The following is a 16,377-nucleotide window of genomic DNA, read 5'->3' as shown; positions in this document are numbered from 1 at the left end:
GTAATATTATTCAGTGATAGGGGGTGATTACAAGAATGGGAACAGAATATTATTATTGAATTATTATTATGAATATATTATTATCAGTTAGATCAGTTTCCCAAAGGGGGCAATGAAATTTTTTTTCAAAAGGTGGGGATGGAACAAAAAGTTTGATAAACTGGAGTGTTACCCACGTCCTTCTCATGTCGAAAGGCACGCTGCAGTGAAATAGGAAATTTGTTTTGTCATCCTGTTATTTTTCCAATATAGCAATAACATGCAGAGAATGTTTGGTGCCAATACCAATTTTCTAGTCGCCATGATGGTCTGGAGTCTGGGATTTGTCAAGCTTTGGCATATAGGGACAGAGTTTGTATCCTCCTTGAAAATCCTTGCGAAAAAGTTCATTTTCAAGTCTTTAAAAGTCCTTAAAAAATTGTTGCAGTCCTTGAAAACATTCGAATCATTTTCAAGTGCTTGAATATCTTTTTACGTGAATTTATTCTATCAATTTTTGTCTTACCACCCCCCCCCCCAAACTATGTTCTGCTGAGATGAAAGCCAGTGGAACAATAACTATGAGTTACGGCAGTGCTTCTCAAAGTGTGCGTCAGGGCTCCTGGGGCGTAGCTATTTTGTCAGGGACAAGGCTGTAACTACGATTTTTGCCCCCCTCCCCACCATTTTAAAATTTGATGTTTAAATAGTGTTCTTTTTTCCACCTGAAATTTGCATCCCTTTAAATTGATTTGAATGTTTATTTATTCTTTGAAGTGGTTCTTTTATAAGTAAAAATGCCTACCAAACTATTCTGGGGAGCCGCAAATGAACCATGAATTGGCCAAGACTGAGCTGCCGGTAACAAAATGCTGAGAACCACTGAGTTACGGGACAATGTTCAAAACAGAATATCATTTGATCATTTTTGTCGCACCACTGTTATTTACTGCACACAAGAGCTAATTCGACCGAGACCTACAATTTATTGCCGATTCCGAACGGCAGGCTTGTTTTTTATACTCATCGAGAGGTTGGTGCGCTAACCCCTTGATGGGGGACTCCCTGCGGTAGCAATTTTTTCTGTGGTCATATTGCCATTTTTGTTGTACTCCTGTGTCAGGAAAGTTTTCTGACAAGGACGAACCAGGTATCGAACTCGTGACATATCTAAACATCCTTTGGTACTTTAGGCGAGTATCTTATCTACCTGGGCTACCGCACCCCTCAAAACAGAATATATGATCACACATACCTGAGGTATTTCTCAACTTTGAAAGGTGTTGCTAAAATCTGAGAGAAAAACACTGCACTTAAGATTTTGCTGCAAAATTATTTCAAACTTAAATTTATGAATGACAGTTTCATACAGAACCGCAACTAGATGCATTGTCGGCTGGGGCAAGCAGTCATTTTTACGCCCCTTTGTAACATTGATGGAGAGGTTAAAGGGTAAAATTGGTACACCCTCTAGTACAGCGCCAGCGGTACCAGACCCCACTGTTCTCCACTAGTTGCAGCCCTGCTGTAATTTTCTACATTTTTCTTAAAACTCTTCTAGATTGTTCTGCAGTAGCACTAATTCTTCCGTGCGTACGTCGAAAATTTCAGCATATTCTGCTTTGGGGATTGTATAAGAAACATTATAATTAAGTATCATTGTAAATAATTGTCAAAAATTTATTTTATTGTAGTAATATACTAGGGAAGCAACGTAATTATACCCAAAATGAGAAGCGACCAACAGCTAGACGGGTTTCGGAACTGTATAAAGTTTTTTCTTCAGTAGCAAAGAAAAATTAAAAGATAAATATTTAAGATAAACATCATTTTTTGACTGTCTTGAACAGCGAGTAACTCCCGCTATAAGGATTATTTATCTTTTCATTTTTCTTTGCTACTGAAGAAGGAACTTCATTCAGTTCTGAAAAGCGTTTACTGAAAAGTTTCAATAACGTTACTGTAGTATATGCTGTACATCGTACCTCCCCATTAGCGGATAAAATTTCTGGCCCCATGGGTGTTTGCTATCAAGAGTTTCTACTGTACTTTCATTTCCAATATGATCTTCAAAGATTTTCTACCGAATAGTTGATACTGTGAAAAAAAATTATATATTAATAAAAAAATATAATGTGATAACTTTTTGTGGTGTCTCTTTTCTCCTGATGCACATGCTAATTTTGCTCAATGGTTAATCCGGTCCTGCAAAAATGCCATGGCCAGATAAGTTAACTATGTAGCGTGCTTTTTAAGTAAGTACCGCTTTGAAGTAAAAAAACAAGTTGACTTTCCTTAACAATTTTTTTTTTTACATGAAAGCCTATATCTTAATCTACTTTTCAACATACTTTCCACCAATATTAAGGCATTTATCGCATCGTACAACCAGCTTTTGAATCCCATCCTCATAGAAGTCAGCCCCCTGATTTGACAACAGCTGCAACACTGCCATTTTGACCTCATTATCGTCGTCATGGCCCTGACCACCCAGATGCTTCTTCAAATGCAGGAACATGTGGTAGTCACCAGGTGCTAGATCGCAACTGTACGGAGGGTAATCAAGTTGTTAACAGCAAAATGAGGCGATGAGATCTTTGGTTTGATTAGCCACATGTGGGCAGGCATTGTCATGAAGCAAAACGATTCCCTTACTCAACATGCCATGCCTTTGGTTTTTGAATGCACATTTTTCAATAATTTAAGCGTTCTGTCACAATTTCATAGAGAACATTTCTGGAAATTTGAGGAAACCTACTAAATAATCACAAAATCGTAAAGTAGTAATGACAGAAGGTCGCCCACTTTGTTCCTAGAACATGAATTCGTTCCTGATCATGAACATTTGTGTGGCGATCTTTAAAAGTTTTAACCCATTTCCGCACCATTCCATCGCTCATGTTTCCTTCATACACTTCATTGATCTCACCATGAATTTCAGCCGCTTTCACGCCTTTAGCGCTAAGAAAACAAATCACAGCACGTATTTCACAGTCTGTGGCATTATTAATCTGCAGGGGTATTTTAAATACTCACAAACTTAAACATGGTCGAATGTTTCCATAATGCCGTCTGTGGTTTGCAAACAGATGTAGGTACACAGCGCACACGGAATGTTGACCGCAGCGGCAGAATTTCAAAACGCTTACTTAAAAAAACATGCCTCATATTTTTGGTGACACCCGATGCCTTAAGGCTTGCAAGAAAGTGAAAATAACATAACCGGGGGGTTAACACTTTCGGGTCAAAGCCTGAGCCTGACTCGGGATGCCGTTTTTGTTCAAGGGAACTAAGCTTGAGTCTGACTTGGGCTTAACTTTTAACTCTCGTAGCTATAAAATGGCTCAAATATATATGTGTTCCCAGTGTTTTTAAACATCTATATATATAAAATTGATTTTCTGTCTGACTGTCTGTGTGTGTGTGTGTATGTTCTCTATACAAATCTATAATTTTAGATCGATCGTCGCCAAATTTTGCATATATACCAAATGGGACCCGATTTGAACGATAGGCTACTTTAAAATTTCGTCAGCCTAGGGCAAATGCCCCAAATGGGCAAAAAACTGTCCGGCAACAATAGTTTTTGGGCCTCAACAATCACTTTCCAAACGTTTACTTTGGTTACCGTGGTTCCCTAGCAATGCGTTTAAAACGTGTATATGCCTTTACAACGGTTTGTCACTTCTTTAATCCTGTTAGTATATGTATAATAGTTTATGCCTTTATAATGGTTTGCCACATTTTCAATATACTCTCAGTGATGAGGCTTTTTGAATAGACATCATAATCATCATCAGCATCGCTTTGAGAGTCAGGAAAAGGGTGATCCTCATAGAAATCAGTGCTAAAATTGTCGATTTTACTGTAGAAATGCAGAAATTAGTGGGATTTTCCGCCCCATAAATAATTTTAAAAATTGTATTGAATTCTCGATTTTTGAAATATTCAGTTCGCTTAGAGATATACGAAGCCCAGGAGATTAAATATGAAGTAATTAGCCAAACCTATACTTTTGAGTTGGATATTCGAGCAATATCATTGATTTCATTTATATCTTCTCAAGTATGAAAATTAATGTCTCCATATTGTCTCTTTTGATATTTATTTGCATAAATTCATGTGGGTTAGGATATTTTAAAATTAGTTATGAGCCCGTGAAAAGTGCATCGAAAAAATTCCACAGCTTTAACTAAGGATTTTTGGAAGCTGGAACAGACAGATGGATAACTTGAAGTTCAGGGGGGGGGGCGAAATACCTAGCGCCCCTTAAAAAAAGAAAAATATATATTCATTTCTACGTTTCTGTGTAAATCTAGATTTGTTTATTTCATGAATCGCGCAGGTCGCCATATTGGTTAACTTGGACACGGTTTGTATGTCCCTCAAGAAAAAGAGAGGGTGATATCACGTGCTCCAAAAAAGCCTCATTGAAGAAAACCCGGGCAGCGCCGGATATTATAGCTACTAATCTATAAATCTTTGACTTTCAAAAAAAAATATAGATTGCAGCAGCCAATAGATGTAGCTTTATGAAACTATGTAGAAGTAAGCATAGTTGAAACACATTTGTCTTCCTAGGTAAGGTAGCTACGTTTATTGTGTTTCGCGATGTCCCACGTGAACGATTTTTAGACTTATCCATTATTTGGCCCTACATTCAGGGACGCAACTTCATGCCTCATTATTTTATTCTTCAACAACCTGCAGATTATATTAATACAATACAGTACAGTAAAATGCTTCGTCTGTACTTCAATGTAGCAAAACTGGTTTTTAAGGTCACTCGATCATGATAAGCGGTAGAAAGAGGGGAAAAAAATAAAGTTTGTGTGGGAGGTTTCTTCTTACCACAGTTTTTTTTCCTTGGAACTAGGAAAGAACGCATCCCATAGGATACATGAACCAAATTTCTATGCATCCTCTTCTGAAGTTACGGGTATTTGACGTGATTGCCATCTCCGATATTGTATAGGGTCAGGTGGGGTAAAATGATCATACTGAACATAAAATGGCATAACTTCAGAATTTCAATTCATATTGCTACCAAATTTCTGTTTTAACTTTCACTTGCAAGTAGCAAAGTTTTTTACTTAAAATTTTATGCCAAGTAACATCTTAGTGGCAATGAACAGTTTTTTTTATTGTTCAAGCTCGGGTTCCATTCTTTGAGTGCCTGAATAACTTCTACCATTTTAGTTTCTCAAACTTTTTATAGATTGGCTGTGCAGGGCACTCCAGTAGTGTCTCAAGAACATTATTTCATTCACTGGTAAGTTGTAATTAAAGTAACTTCAAATATTTTATTTAGACAGGAAAAATGGTAGTACCTTCATAAGGAAAGACAAAGAGAATACAAAACTACAAAAGGTAAACAAAGAGAACGTTGCCACGCATATGTAACATAATACACACTCTGAGGGGTGAACAAGATTAAGTGAAATACTATTGGGGGACTACTAGATTAACAATACTCCCCCTCGCACCGAAGAGTCAATTGAGTCCTAACATTTTTCGAAACATGAACAATTTTTGAGGTGTTAAACTTTTTGTCAAAATGTCTGCTTCCATTTCTTCAGTGGGCTTGTACTTCACTGATACATCACCAGATGCCCCCTTTTCTCGAATAAAATGTTCTTTGATGTTAATATGTTTCGATTTTGAACTAACAATTGGATTTCTTGACATGTTGTTTGCTGATTTATTGTCATTATATATAATTATCTGGCTTTGATTCAGTCCCAATTCATTTATCAGTTCTTTCAGATGAATCGCTTTTCTGGTAGCTTCTGTAAGGGACATATATTCAGCTTCACATGATGACAGAGCCACGGTTCTTTGTTTCCTTGATTCCCATGATATAGCAGAACCTCCAAACTTGAAACAGTAACCAGTGTAGGACTTGCAATCTTCACTACATGAAGCCCATGTTGCATCAGCATATCCAACTATCATCTTCCCAGTCTTTTGGTATACTAATGATAGATTCTTGGTACCTTGTAAATATCTGAGAATTCTTTTTGCTGCCATCCAATGTGATTTTTCATGGCAATTATTGTATTGGCTCAAATAGCTAACAGCGTATGTGATGTCAGGTCAAGTACCTACAGATAAATACATAAGTGAACCAATAAGGCTTTGATACGGATATTCAGATGTTATATTTTTTCCTTTTGACAGTTTGAGAGATGATTCCATCGGAGTAGATATTGGCTTACATTCTGACATTCCAAATCTTTCAAGAATACTTGTAATGTACTTTTGTTGAGACATTATTATTTTCCCATCTTTACGTTTGAATTCGATTCCAAGACAGTACTGGAGTTCACCTAAGTCATGCATTTCGAAGGATTTCATAAGTTCAATTTTCAATTTTTCAAATTGTTGGACCTTATTCGTGGCTATAATGAGATCATCCACATATATTGCAACAATAGTTTTCTCTCCCCCTTTCAATGAAGAGTATAGACATGGATCAGCATTTAGTGATTGAAACCCAAGTTCCTTGAGTTTTTTGTCAAGTTTTGTGAACCATTGATGACTTGCTTGTTTCAGTCCATATAATGCCTTTTTCAAATGACAGACTTTATGTGTTTCATCATTCCCCAGATAAGAAAGCATCTTTCTGACTTTCATGAAGACTTTGATCAGTGTCTGAGCTGTGTTCCAGCATTATTTCAAAGACAAGTTTTTCAAGCATCTCTGGTTTTTCCATGAAACTGTCCTCATCAATTTCCCCATTTAAAAATGCTGTAGAAACATCTAGTTGATGCAAATCCAAATCTTCTTCAACAGCTAATGCCAGTAATAGCCTAATTGAACTTAACTTCGCTACAGGAGCATATGTTTCATTGTAATCGAGTTCTGGGCGTTGGTCATAACCTTTTGCAACTAAGCGAGCTTTTCTTCTCTCAAGATCTCCATTAGATTTGTACTTGTTCTTCAGAACCATCTTACATCCAATAATGTTCATCGAATTTTGCTTTTGAACAATTTCAAAAGTATCATTTTTTAAATGTGAAATAATTTCCTTTTTCATAGCATCAATCCATAACTGAGCATCAGGATCTTTGAGTGCTTCTTTCTATTCACAATAAGCTGACATTTCATAGTCATTGAACCAAATCGGCTGTCTTCTTGTTCTTTGGATTCTAGTTTCATTCTTATCTTCAATTCCATCAGGTTGGTCTTTATCATCTCCATCAATATGTTGATTTTCATTAGATTCTGAGGATTCATCTTGATCAGAGTTTAACACAACATCAAATACTTCACCTATATTTTCATTTGGGACAGAAACTTAAAATTCTGGTTTGTTGGACATTTTTTCTTTTCTTTCTAGAAGGTCGTCAACATTATTTGAGTTCTTGTCATTGAAGAAAGTGTTCAGTACTTTCACATCTCTGGCTATTTCTATCTGCTTTTTGTTATTTATCCATATTCTATAAGCTTTTGAATATTCAGCATAACCTACAAACATGCCAACATTATCTCTTGAATCGAACTTTCCCTTTCTCCTTTTCTTGTCTAGGACACAAGTCTTTGATCTAAAAACTTGTAGATGCTTTACCGATGGAATTCTTCCACTCCATCTTTCAAAAGGTGTTTTATGATTAATCACTCTTGAAGGCGTTCTGTTACATAAATAATTTGCAGTATTGATGGCTTCAGCCCAAAGTGAAGGTGGAGCTTTAGATTCAATTAGCATGCATCTTGCTTTATCTAGAAGAGTTCTGTTTTTCCTCTCAGCTAGACCATTTTGTTCTGCCGTATATGGTGCAGATAATCTTCTCTTGATTCCACATGCTTTTAGGAATTCACTGAATTCAGTACTACAGTATTCTCCAACTCCATTGTCACTCTGCAAATGTTTGATCTTTTTGCCAGTGTGATTTTCAACTTCATTTTTATATTCTTTGAAGAATTTCAGCACTTCATTTTTGTGTTTCAGGAAGTACACTTTACAATATCTGGAACTTTCATCAATAAAAGTTACAAAGTAGTTTGATCCGCAGATGTTACTCGCATCGGCCCACAAACATCTGAATGCACAATCTCTAACAAGTCCAGTTCTTTTGCATCTGTTCTTCTCTCAAATGGGACTTTTGTCATCTTTCCTTGAATGCACGCTTCACAGTCATTCAGTTTTTCATTCACATTAAAATACATTCCTTGAACTGCATTGTTTCTTTGTGCAGATTTCAGGTCCACTTCATTGATATGACCTAGTTTCTTGTGCCAGGTCATGATCTTGGATTCTGCTGTATACCTTGAATTTTCTGGTCGATTACTAGCATCGTATGTGTACAGACCATTTTTCTTGGGTACAATCAAAGCTATTTCTCCTTTTTGGTTTTTAGCAAGAGCTTCATTCCTTTTGAAAATGACATTTCCTCCATATTCAGTGATTTTGTTCACAGATAATAAATTTGTCATCAGTTCAGGAACATACAGTGTATTCTTCAATGTAACTGTAGAGTCTCTGTTGGATTTCAGTTCTATAGTTCCCTTTCCTTGGAATTTAGTGGTTTGACCTACAACCGCTAGATTTATCATTCCAGTATCATGGTCCTCGATGAGATTTTTGAAACTGGAGTCATCACAACACATGTGAGATATGCTTCCACTATCCAAACACCAGGATGATTTGGCTTGTGGTTTGTCTACAAGTGATGACAACTCTTCCTTCAAAGCAGAAGAGAAGTGTCTATCTTTTTTCACATTCTTTGACCAGCAGTCCCGAGCAAAATGTCCAGGCTTTTGACACTTGTGGCATCGAAATCGTGTTTCTTTTTCACTTGATAATGTTTTTGTATGCCAAAACCTGTGGTGTGGTTTCCCTTTTCCATAAAAATGCATCTTCAGGTTGCCTTTCAGCCTTGGAATACGAGCTCCTTGCTTCACTTTCCTCAATTATCTTTATTTTCAGGTCTTCTGGTCGTGGCATTTCATCTCTGCACTCTATTGCAACCCGAAAGTTCTCGAATGATTCTGGAAGACTGTATAACATCATTACACACAGCAGGTCATCATGGATTGTAACATCCATATCTATCAATTTGTCTACAGTGTCCATAAATGCATTGAGATGCTCTCTTGCACCAGCTTTCTCTTGATCTTTAATAATATCGATTTTTTTTAACAAAGTTGCTTTTCTTGCAGGACCAGAACTTTGATAGATACCTTTTAGTGTATCCCATACATCTTTGGATGTAACACAATTTTTTACTTGTTTCAGTTCTGTAGGGCTGATGATAAGCAACAAATCAAATCTTGCCTCTAGATCTTTGTCAAGCCATTTTTGTCTCTCCTCATCTTCAGCTGGTTCTATGATTTTCCCATTCACATAATCCCACAGTTTACTTTTAATAAGTAAAGCTTGTGCCTGAACCTTCCAGGTGTCATAGTTTTCTTTGGATAGTGGCTGTAAACAACTTGAAACTCTGAATAAATATATTAAAATGGAAACCACCAGACTCACTAACTTGCATTAAGCGAGCACTGGTCCCCATAACCTAAAGTAACTTCAAATATTTTATTTAGACAGGAAAAATGGTAGTACCTTCATAAGGAAAGACAAAGAGAATACAAAACTACAAAAGGTAAACAAAGAGAATGTTGCCACACATATGTAACATAATACACACTCTGAGGGGTGAACAAGATTAAGTGAAATACTATTGGGGGACTACTAGATTAACAATAGTAATCATTATATTTCATATTTTACAGTAATTTAAACAACATGGGGTAAAGTGGTCATAGCATTAGGCTTAACTAGCACTTAGTTGTTACGAGCTATTTTGTCCAACATATAATTGAACATTCAAGAATTTTTTTACTTGATACCAGTTTTTTTTTACTTAATTTACTTTTTACTTATTACAGTTCATTTTGTTTTCTTTTCCAGAGCAAAAATGCGCTTGGAAAGTATGTGTTTGAACCTACATGTGAAAAGAATATACAACAGTACTCTGACATCCTTCCATTAGTATTGCTAGTTGGAAAGAGTATCATATGAGCTGCAAGAAAGCACGAGCTGAAGATTCCATATCACTCTTAAAGAAGATGGATCATAAACAAGTCAAGAAAAAAGGATTGTAGAAGAAAATCATGGTTGACATGTGAAGGAAACTGAGCAAGAGATTTCAAGCCTTCAATACCAATGTGAACAACCCCCACCCTTTTGTAGATATTGAACTTTCACAATTCACGACCAAGTAAAATAAAGATACAGAATCAACTTCATGAATGGCTGACTTGATCTTAGAAGGTGAAGAAGTGTCAAGATTAGCTAATATTAGTATTGTGTCTGATAAAAGACTTGAAACGAGCCATATACTGACTACCTTGCCCTCGTTAATCTCAGCTGTAAACAAAAGGGTAAGACAGAACTTAAAGGCAAAATGAAAACATGTTCAGGATGGCACAGGAGAAACCTTAATTAATGAAATAGTTAAACTTTGACTGCCACAAAATAGAAATATGCAAAAATATCATAAAACTCCCATAGCCAAAGAAAAAATTTCCTGAAGATCTGAGGCAAATCTATAACTATTCAAACTTATAAAAGATGTCAGAAGGATGTGTGTGTGGGGTGCTGGTTTATTATGAAGAAAACAAAAACCAATGGATGTAAATTATCAGACAAGTGATTAATAAGGGTTTATTATCTGTTGAATATCTTGAAAAAGCCTAAATAATGAATTTTTATACCTTTCCAGAAAACGAGGACATAAATGATATGAGAGATCAGTTGTATTTGAAGATCTTAATGAAGCCAAGTTTTACCATAGAGTACATTAAAAGTTAGAAATTTAAAAGTAGAAAATGATTGTTTGATAAATGTGCTAAATAAAATTTCAATGCCCACTGATTATTTTCTTAAAATTTCATTATTATTTGGTATGACCATTTTACCCCATGCACTACTCACTTTACCCCACCCCATGGGGTAAAGTGGTCATAAAAGTGAGGTGTAAAAAGTTGCTGAAAAAAAACTGCTACACTCAAAAAATATTTTTGAAAAATGTGCTAATATACTACTCTCTAAGAATGTAATGTGAAATATCAACCAAAAGATATCCTATTTTTGAAAAATTCATATGGTTATACCTCTTCAAAGACGAAAACACCTCTTTTTATGACCATTTTACCCCACCTGACCCTATACTATAATGTGTTAAAGTAAATACGTATATATTTTTAATAAATAATGTATGACATCAAGTGATAAATATTTAGTAATTATAGTGAAACCTTACATTATAATGGCCTTCTAGCCATTATAAATTTGAAATAAATATTATAAGTCTTATAAGTATATAAATTAAATTATATATTTATGAGAGGCTGGCTGTATTATTTACTTTATTTTCAACTTATTTTTAGTTTATTTCAATTATGTATAAGATTGTTAAATAATTTTACACATTATGTCAATTGAACCTTTATTAAGCAGAAACCTGTGTTCAATGGAGAAAAATATCGGTCCCCTGCAATTGCATTAACACTTTCGGGTCTAAGCCCAAGCCTGACTCGGGATGCCACTTTTCTTCAAGGGAACTTTTAACTCTTGTAGCTATAAAATGGCTGAATATGTTTCCAGTATTTGTAAACATATCTATAAATCTTCTAGTTCCAAAAATATATATAGATGGCAGCAGCCAATGAATGTAGCTTTATGAAACGATGTAGAAGTAAATATAGTTGAAACACATTTCCGTCACAAACGTCTTCCTAGGTAAGGTAGCCATGTTTGTTGTTTCGCAATGTCTCATACGATTTTTAAACTTATCAGATGTCGATGACTTGGCTGAACTTAGATATATTAGCACATGATTCTTTGTCAGAGTTATCAGATTCAGATGATCCAGAATACCAGCCCGCTTGTATAAGGGATTCAAAATCGCAGTTCTCAGATAGCACCGGTAAATATATTTGATTTTTTGCTTTTGAACACACACAGTTGTGTATATTACCATATATACTCGTGTATAAGCCGAGTTTTTTTGTGGAAAAATTTGTTCAAGTGGGGGGGGGGGGGTCAGTTTTTGATGAGAAAATATACACCCCCCACAATCAGTAGTAATTTTTGTAGCAGTGTTTGAGGAATCAGCATTATTGATATGGGATATGTTCAAACCTCCGAAAATGTCAAAGAAATCGAAAACATCATTGACTTTGATACCAGGTGGGCTAACGTCGATTTTAAAGCCTTATGTGAACATCAACAAGCCTTTCACAGACTGTTTGAGGAATTTGCGGATCGAATGGATGAGTTCCGATGATAAAGAAACCACAAAAGGTGGTACCTTGAAGAAATCTGACATTGACTTGGTGTACCAATGGGTACATGAGGTGTGGAATTCTGTCTCCACCGAAATGATCATCCGATCCTTCAAAAAGTGTTGCATCAGCAATGCGATGGACGGAACTGAAGATGATATCCTCTTTGAAAGTGAATGGCGATGACAGCGTACCCTTCATAGGGGCGATGCCGCACCCTCTATGATGATCTGATGGATTACGATGAGCTTGGAGACTCTGAAGGAACGGTTTGAAAAGTTTGAATCTTTTTCTATTGTAAATTTCCGTAAGCTATTCATTTTGCATGAAAATACGAGAATTTTTTTTCCCCTGAAATGCACAGATTTTTTGGGGTCGGCTTATACACGGGTTTTCAATTTATTGCGGTTTTGGTGGTCCTGTAGTAGGGGGGTCGGCTTATACACGAGTACATACGGTACTTATTTTTTTCAAAGGTTTTAGGATGCATGTTTTGCAAAATTATTATTCATTTTTGATGATGAAAAGGAGCAATGGAACAAATCAAAGACAGAAAGTGGAAAAAGATTGAGGAAAGAACCTAGAACTTATTAAGAACCTTGTGATGTTGCTGCGTGTGCAAATTTGTGTTTTGAAATGTACCATACCAAAGCAAATTATACAAGATATTTTTTAATAAAAACTATTTTTAGATATTTGTACAACATTTGGGTAACTTGTTATTCAGAATTGTTTGCAATTTTACATTAAAAATTTATGTTTTCTTATATAAAACTTTTTAAAACTCTAAAACATACTTTCTTCTTTCATACATACTTTTTAAAATTTTTCATTAAATATTAATTATTAGTACCTTTAAATAGTTTCTATATCGTGAAAGAAGAGAGTTTGAAATTTCTAGCTACAAAAATTTGATACATACGAAGTATATAAAAAAAAATCATAAAATTGCCAAAAATCCTCAGTCTACAGGGACAAACAGTCGAAATAGCTCAAAAGTGTTAAATGCAAAATGCGAGGAATTTTGTGCAGAGTCCTGCCCTCAGGGCTATAGCAGCGGCCTGGCGCTCTTCGAAAATGTGAATGCAAAAAAAAGGTGAGACTCACATGTTCTCGAAATTCGGAGATTCGCTGAAAGAAAAAGCATCGCGATATCTTTGCTCCTGTGACGTGCCTTCTCCTCCTACATTGTTCTTCCCATCGTGGACGCGTTCCCGATCTAAAACGGTAATCGGCTCTGAATCCATTCTATTCCGTAAACATACACACGCAGGTGAACAAATAATATAATTTCCCCAAAGTGTGTTTAGCCAATCCAGCACAACGTGCGTTTTTCATAATAAGCGGGGAAGGATAAAAATAAGGAGCCCTTTGTAACGGCTAGCGCCGCAACACCGGTGCCTTTTCTTATCATAGTTAATTTCTTTTGCTATGCCACTGCATCAGTAGTGCTTTCCTGTCATTCACGATTTTTTCCTTGTCAGATGGTCTTATGTTTAGACCGAGTCTAAAAGCAACACGTCATCTACATCTGGAGGCTCGTGTAGGTACATTTGGCAGCGTGACAATTCATGACAGTGTAATAGGATGTGTTCTATGGTTTCCTCGTTCATCCTGCAGAGAGGGCATGTAGCGACCATGTTCACAGTGAACTTAGCAAGACGGTGGTTTGTCTCCCATGAGCGAGTCCGAGCTTTGAAGAAGAGTGTTAATGGAAGAGATCCATCATACGCGCTCTCCCAGGAATAGGCTAACTTCCTGCAATAGTAGTTCAATGATGATTTCTTTAGTACTTCTTGCCTCCACAATTCGTGGGCCTTCTTGCGAATCGATGTTTTAATTGCTCGACCTGGTCGCTGGATGTTTTGTAGCACTAGGAAGGGGGGGGGCGGTTAATAGACTGAAGTAAAAGATTTGGTCTTTTCACCAAACAAATTAACGGCCGTATTCACTCCAGTTAACTCAGCTACAAACGAACCGTGACGAGCCGCAGAAATTCAAGTGAACCGTTTCCCGTTAAAACGTCTCTTGTAATTGGTCGGACGTAAGTCGTGAACAGCTTTTCAGAGGAGGCCTCGTGAGAATGAGATGATAAAATTCTCAAAAGTAAGACTTTAAAGTGATATGCATGGACTAACAATATTTCCTCGAGATAAATACGGGACAATATGGGACATCGCCAAAACCTAACAAAGTTGCCAAATACTGTTGAAATTACGGAAAAATCAGAATGACGGGTAATGAAGCATTACTGCAAATTGCAGTGCATTAAAATGAATTCCACGGAAAAAAAAAAAAACGTTCACCAAGACAAATGTGAGAGATTAATATTCTTATTTATAGTTGTAATTATAATATAATTTATGAGTTGAAAAATAATTTCAATCTTTGACTTCAATAAAGAATAAAAATTCAAGTAGGCTTCGTGTAAAATACGGGGAAAACCGGGACACTTTTGCCAAAAAGTCGGAACAGCCAAAAAAACAGAAAATACGGGACGTATGGTCACCCTAGGTAGGCAGGAATTTTTTTTTTTTTTTTTAGCCCGATAGAGCCGAGCCGCAACTAGGGGGGGGGGGGAATAGGTGGGTCTGGTGCCCGGTCGCTGAACTAGTAGAGGAGACGAATGCACCCTTTTAACTGCTCCTTCTACATTACATGGGGGCAGGGCCGTATTTATGTTTTTTCGCCTGTGGGCCATACAAATTTTGCTACCCCCTCCCATTTCAGTTTATCTTTTTACCCACCCCCATACCATAACTAATACATCATAAACAAACAAAACACAAAAAAGTGGTACTACTGAGTATTAGTTGTGCCTATATTTTACTTTTCTTTCCTGTATTCGTGTCCTATTCCGATCCATAATTATTATCATACAACGGGGCGGAGGTGCTCAACCTCCGGCCCGCAGGCGTTTACACATTGATGAAAAACACCGATAAATTTGATTGGAATGTATGGTGCATATGTTACGGTAAAAGCCCGAAGAGTGGTAAAACCTAGGTTTTACCGGTAAATCCTAGGTTTTACCAAGTCGAGTTGGTAAAAGCCCGAAATACGCTTGAAAACGTATACATTTCGGGCTTTTACCAAGCACTACGGTAAAAGCTGACATTTCGTAACTTTCATGAAAATTAGTAAAAATGTGAATTTTCTAATTTTTATAAATTTGAAAGCTTGTACTTTAGTAATCACAACGATCCCGATTCTAATTAAAATTTTAATTAATTAACTAATTAGTCGTTCAAATTCGTAAAAATGAGTAAAATTGTGAATTTTTTTTTTTATAAATTTGAAAGCTTGTCATTTATTAATCACAACGATCCCGATGCTAATTAAAATCTTAATTAATTAACTAATTAGTCGTTCAAATTCGTCAAAATTAGTAAAATTGCGAATTTTCTGATTTTTATAAATTTGAAAGCTTGTAATTTAGTAATCACAACGATCCAGATGCTAATTAAAATATTAATTAATTAACTAATTAGTGATTAAAATTCGTAAAAATGAGTAAAATTGTGAATTTTTTTTTTTATAAATTTGAAAGCTTGTCATTTATTAATCACAACGATCCCGATGCTAATTAAAATCTTAATTAATTAACTAATTAGTCGTTCAAATTCGTCAAAATTAGTAAAATTGCGAATTTTCTGATTTTTATAAATTTGAAAGCTTGTAATTTAGTAATCACAACGATCCCGATTTTAATTAAAATTTTAATTAATTAACTAATTAGTCGTTCAAATTCGTCAAAATTAGTAAAATTGCGAATTTTCTGATTTTTATAAATTTGAAAGCTTGTAATTTAGTAATCACAACGATCCAGATGCTAATTAAAATATTAATTAATTAACTAATCAGTGATTAAAATTCGTAAAAATGAGTAAAATTGTGAATTTTTCTAATTTTTATAAATTTGAAAGCTTGCCATTTATTAATCACAACGATACCGATTCTAATTAAAATCTTAATTAATTAACTAATTAGTCGTTCACATTCGTCAAAATTAGTAAAATTGCAAATTTCTTAATTTTCATAAATTTGAAAGCTTGTCATTTATCAACCACAATGATCCTGGTGCTAATTAAGATCATAATTAATTAACTA

General features: G+C 35.5%; 1 protein-coding gene across 3 annotated transcripts in view; it reads right to left on the bottom strand.

The window, feature by feature from the left end:
- Window positions 1-13,622, bottom strand: part of LOC149076678 (dCTP pyrophosphatase 1-like) — a 62,514-nt gene extending 48,892 nt beyond the window's left edge. For 2 of the 3 annotated variants that reach the window (XM_089244301.1, XM_089244300.1), the window contains exon 1: window positions 13,375-13,616. In XM_089244301.1, the coding sequence (XP_089100427.1) occupies window positions 13,375-13,514 (140 nt within the window). In that variant the 5' untranslated portion in view covers window positions 13,515-13,616. Of the gene's footprint in view, window positions 1-13,374 lie in introns of all 3 variants that reach the window. The other variant, XM_089244302.1, reaches the window with a different exon arrangement.
- Window positions 13,623-16,377: the final 2,755 nt, after the last annotated feature.

Source organism: Pholcus phalangioides, unplaced genomic scaffold, assembly GCF_987345545.1.
Source record: "Pholcus phalangioides strain wild (caught in Gottingen) unplaced genomic scaffold, Ppha-v1.0 ptg000015l_1, whole genome shotgun sequence".
In the NCBI taxonomy this organism is placed as follows: domain Eukaryota; kingdom Metazoa; phylum Arthropoda; class Arachnida; order Araneae; family Pholcidae; genus Pholcus; species Pholcus phalangioides.
The sequence above is the reverse complement of the archived record's forward strand: the minus strand, read 5'-3'. Positions and strand labels throughout refer to the sequence as shown.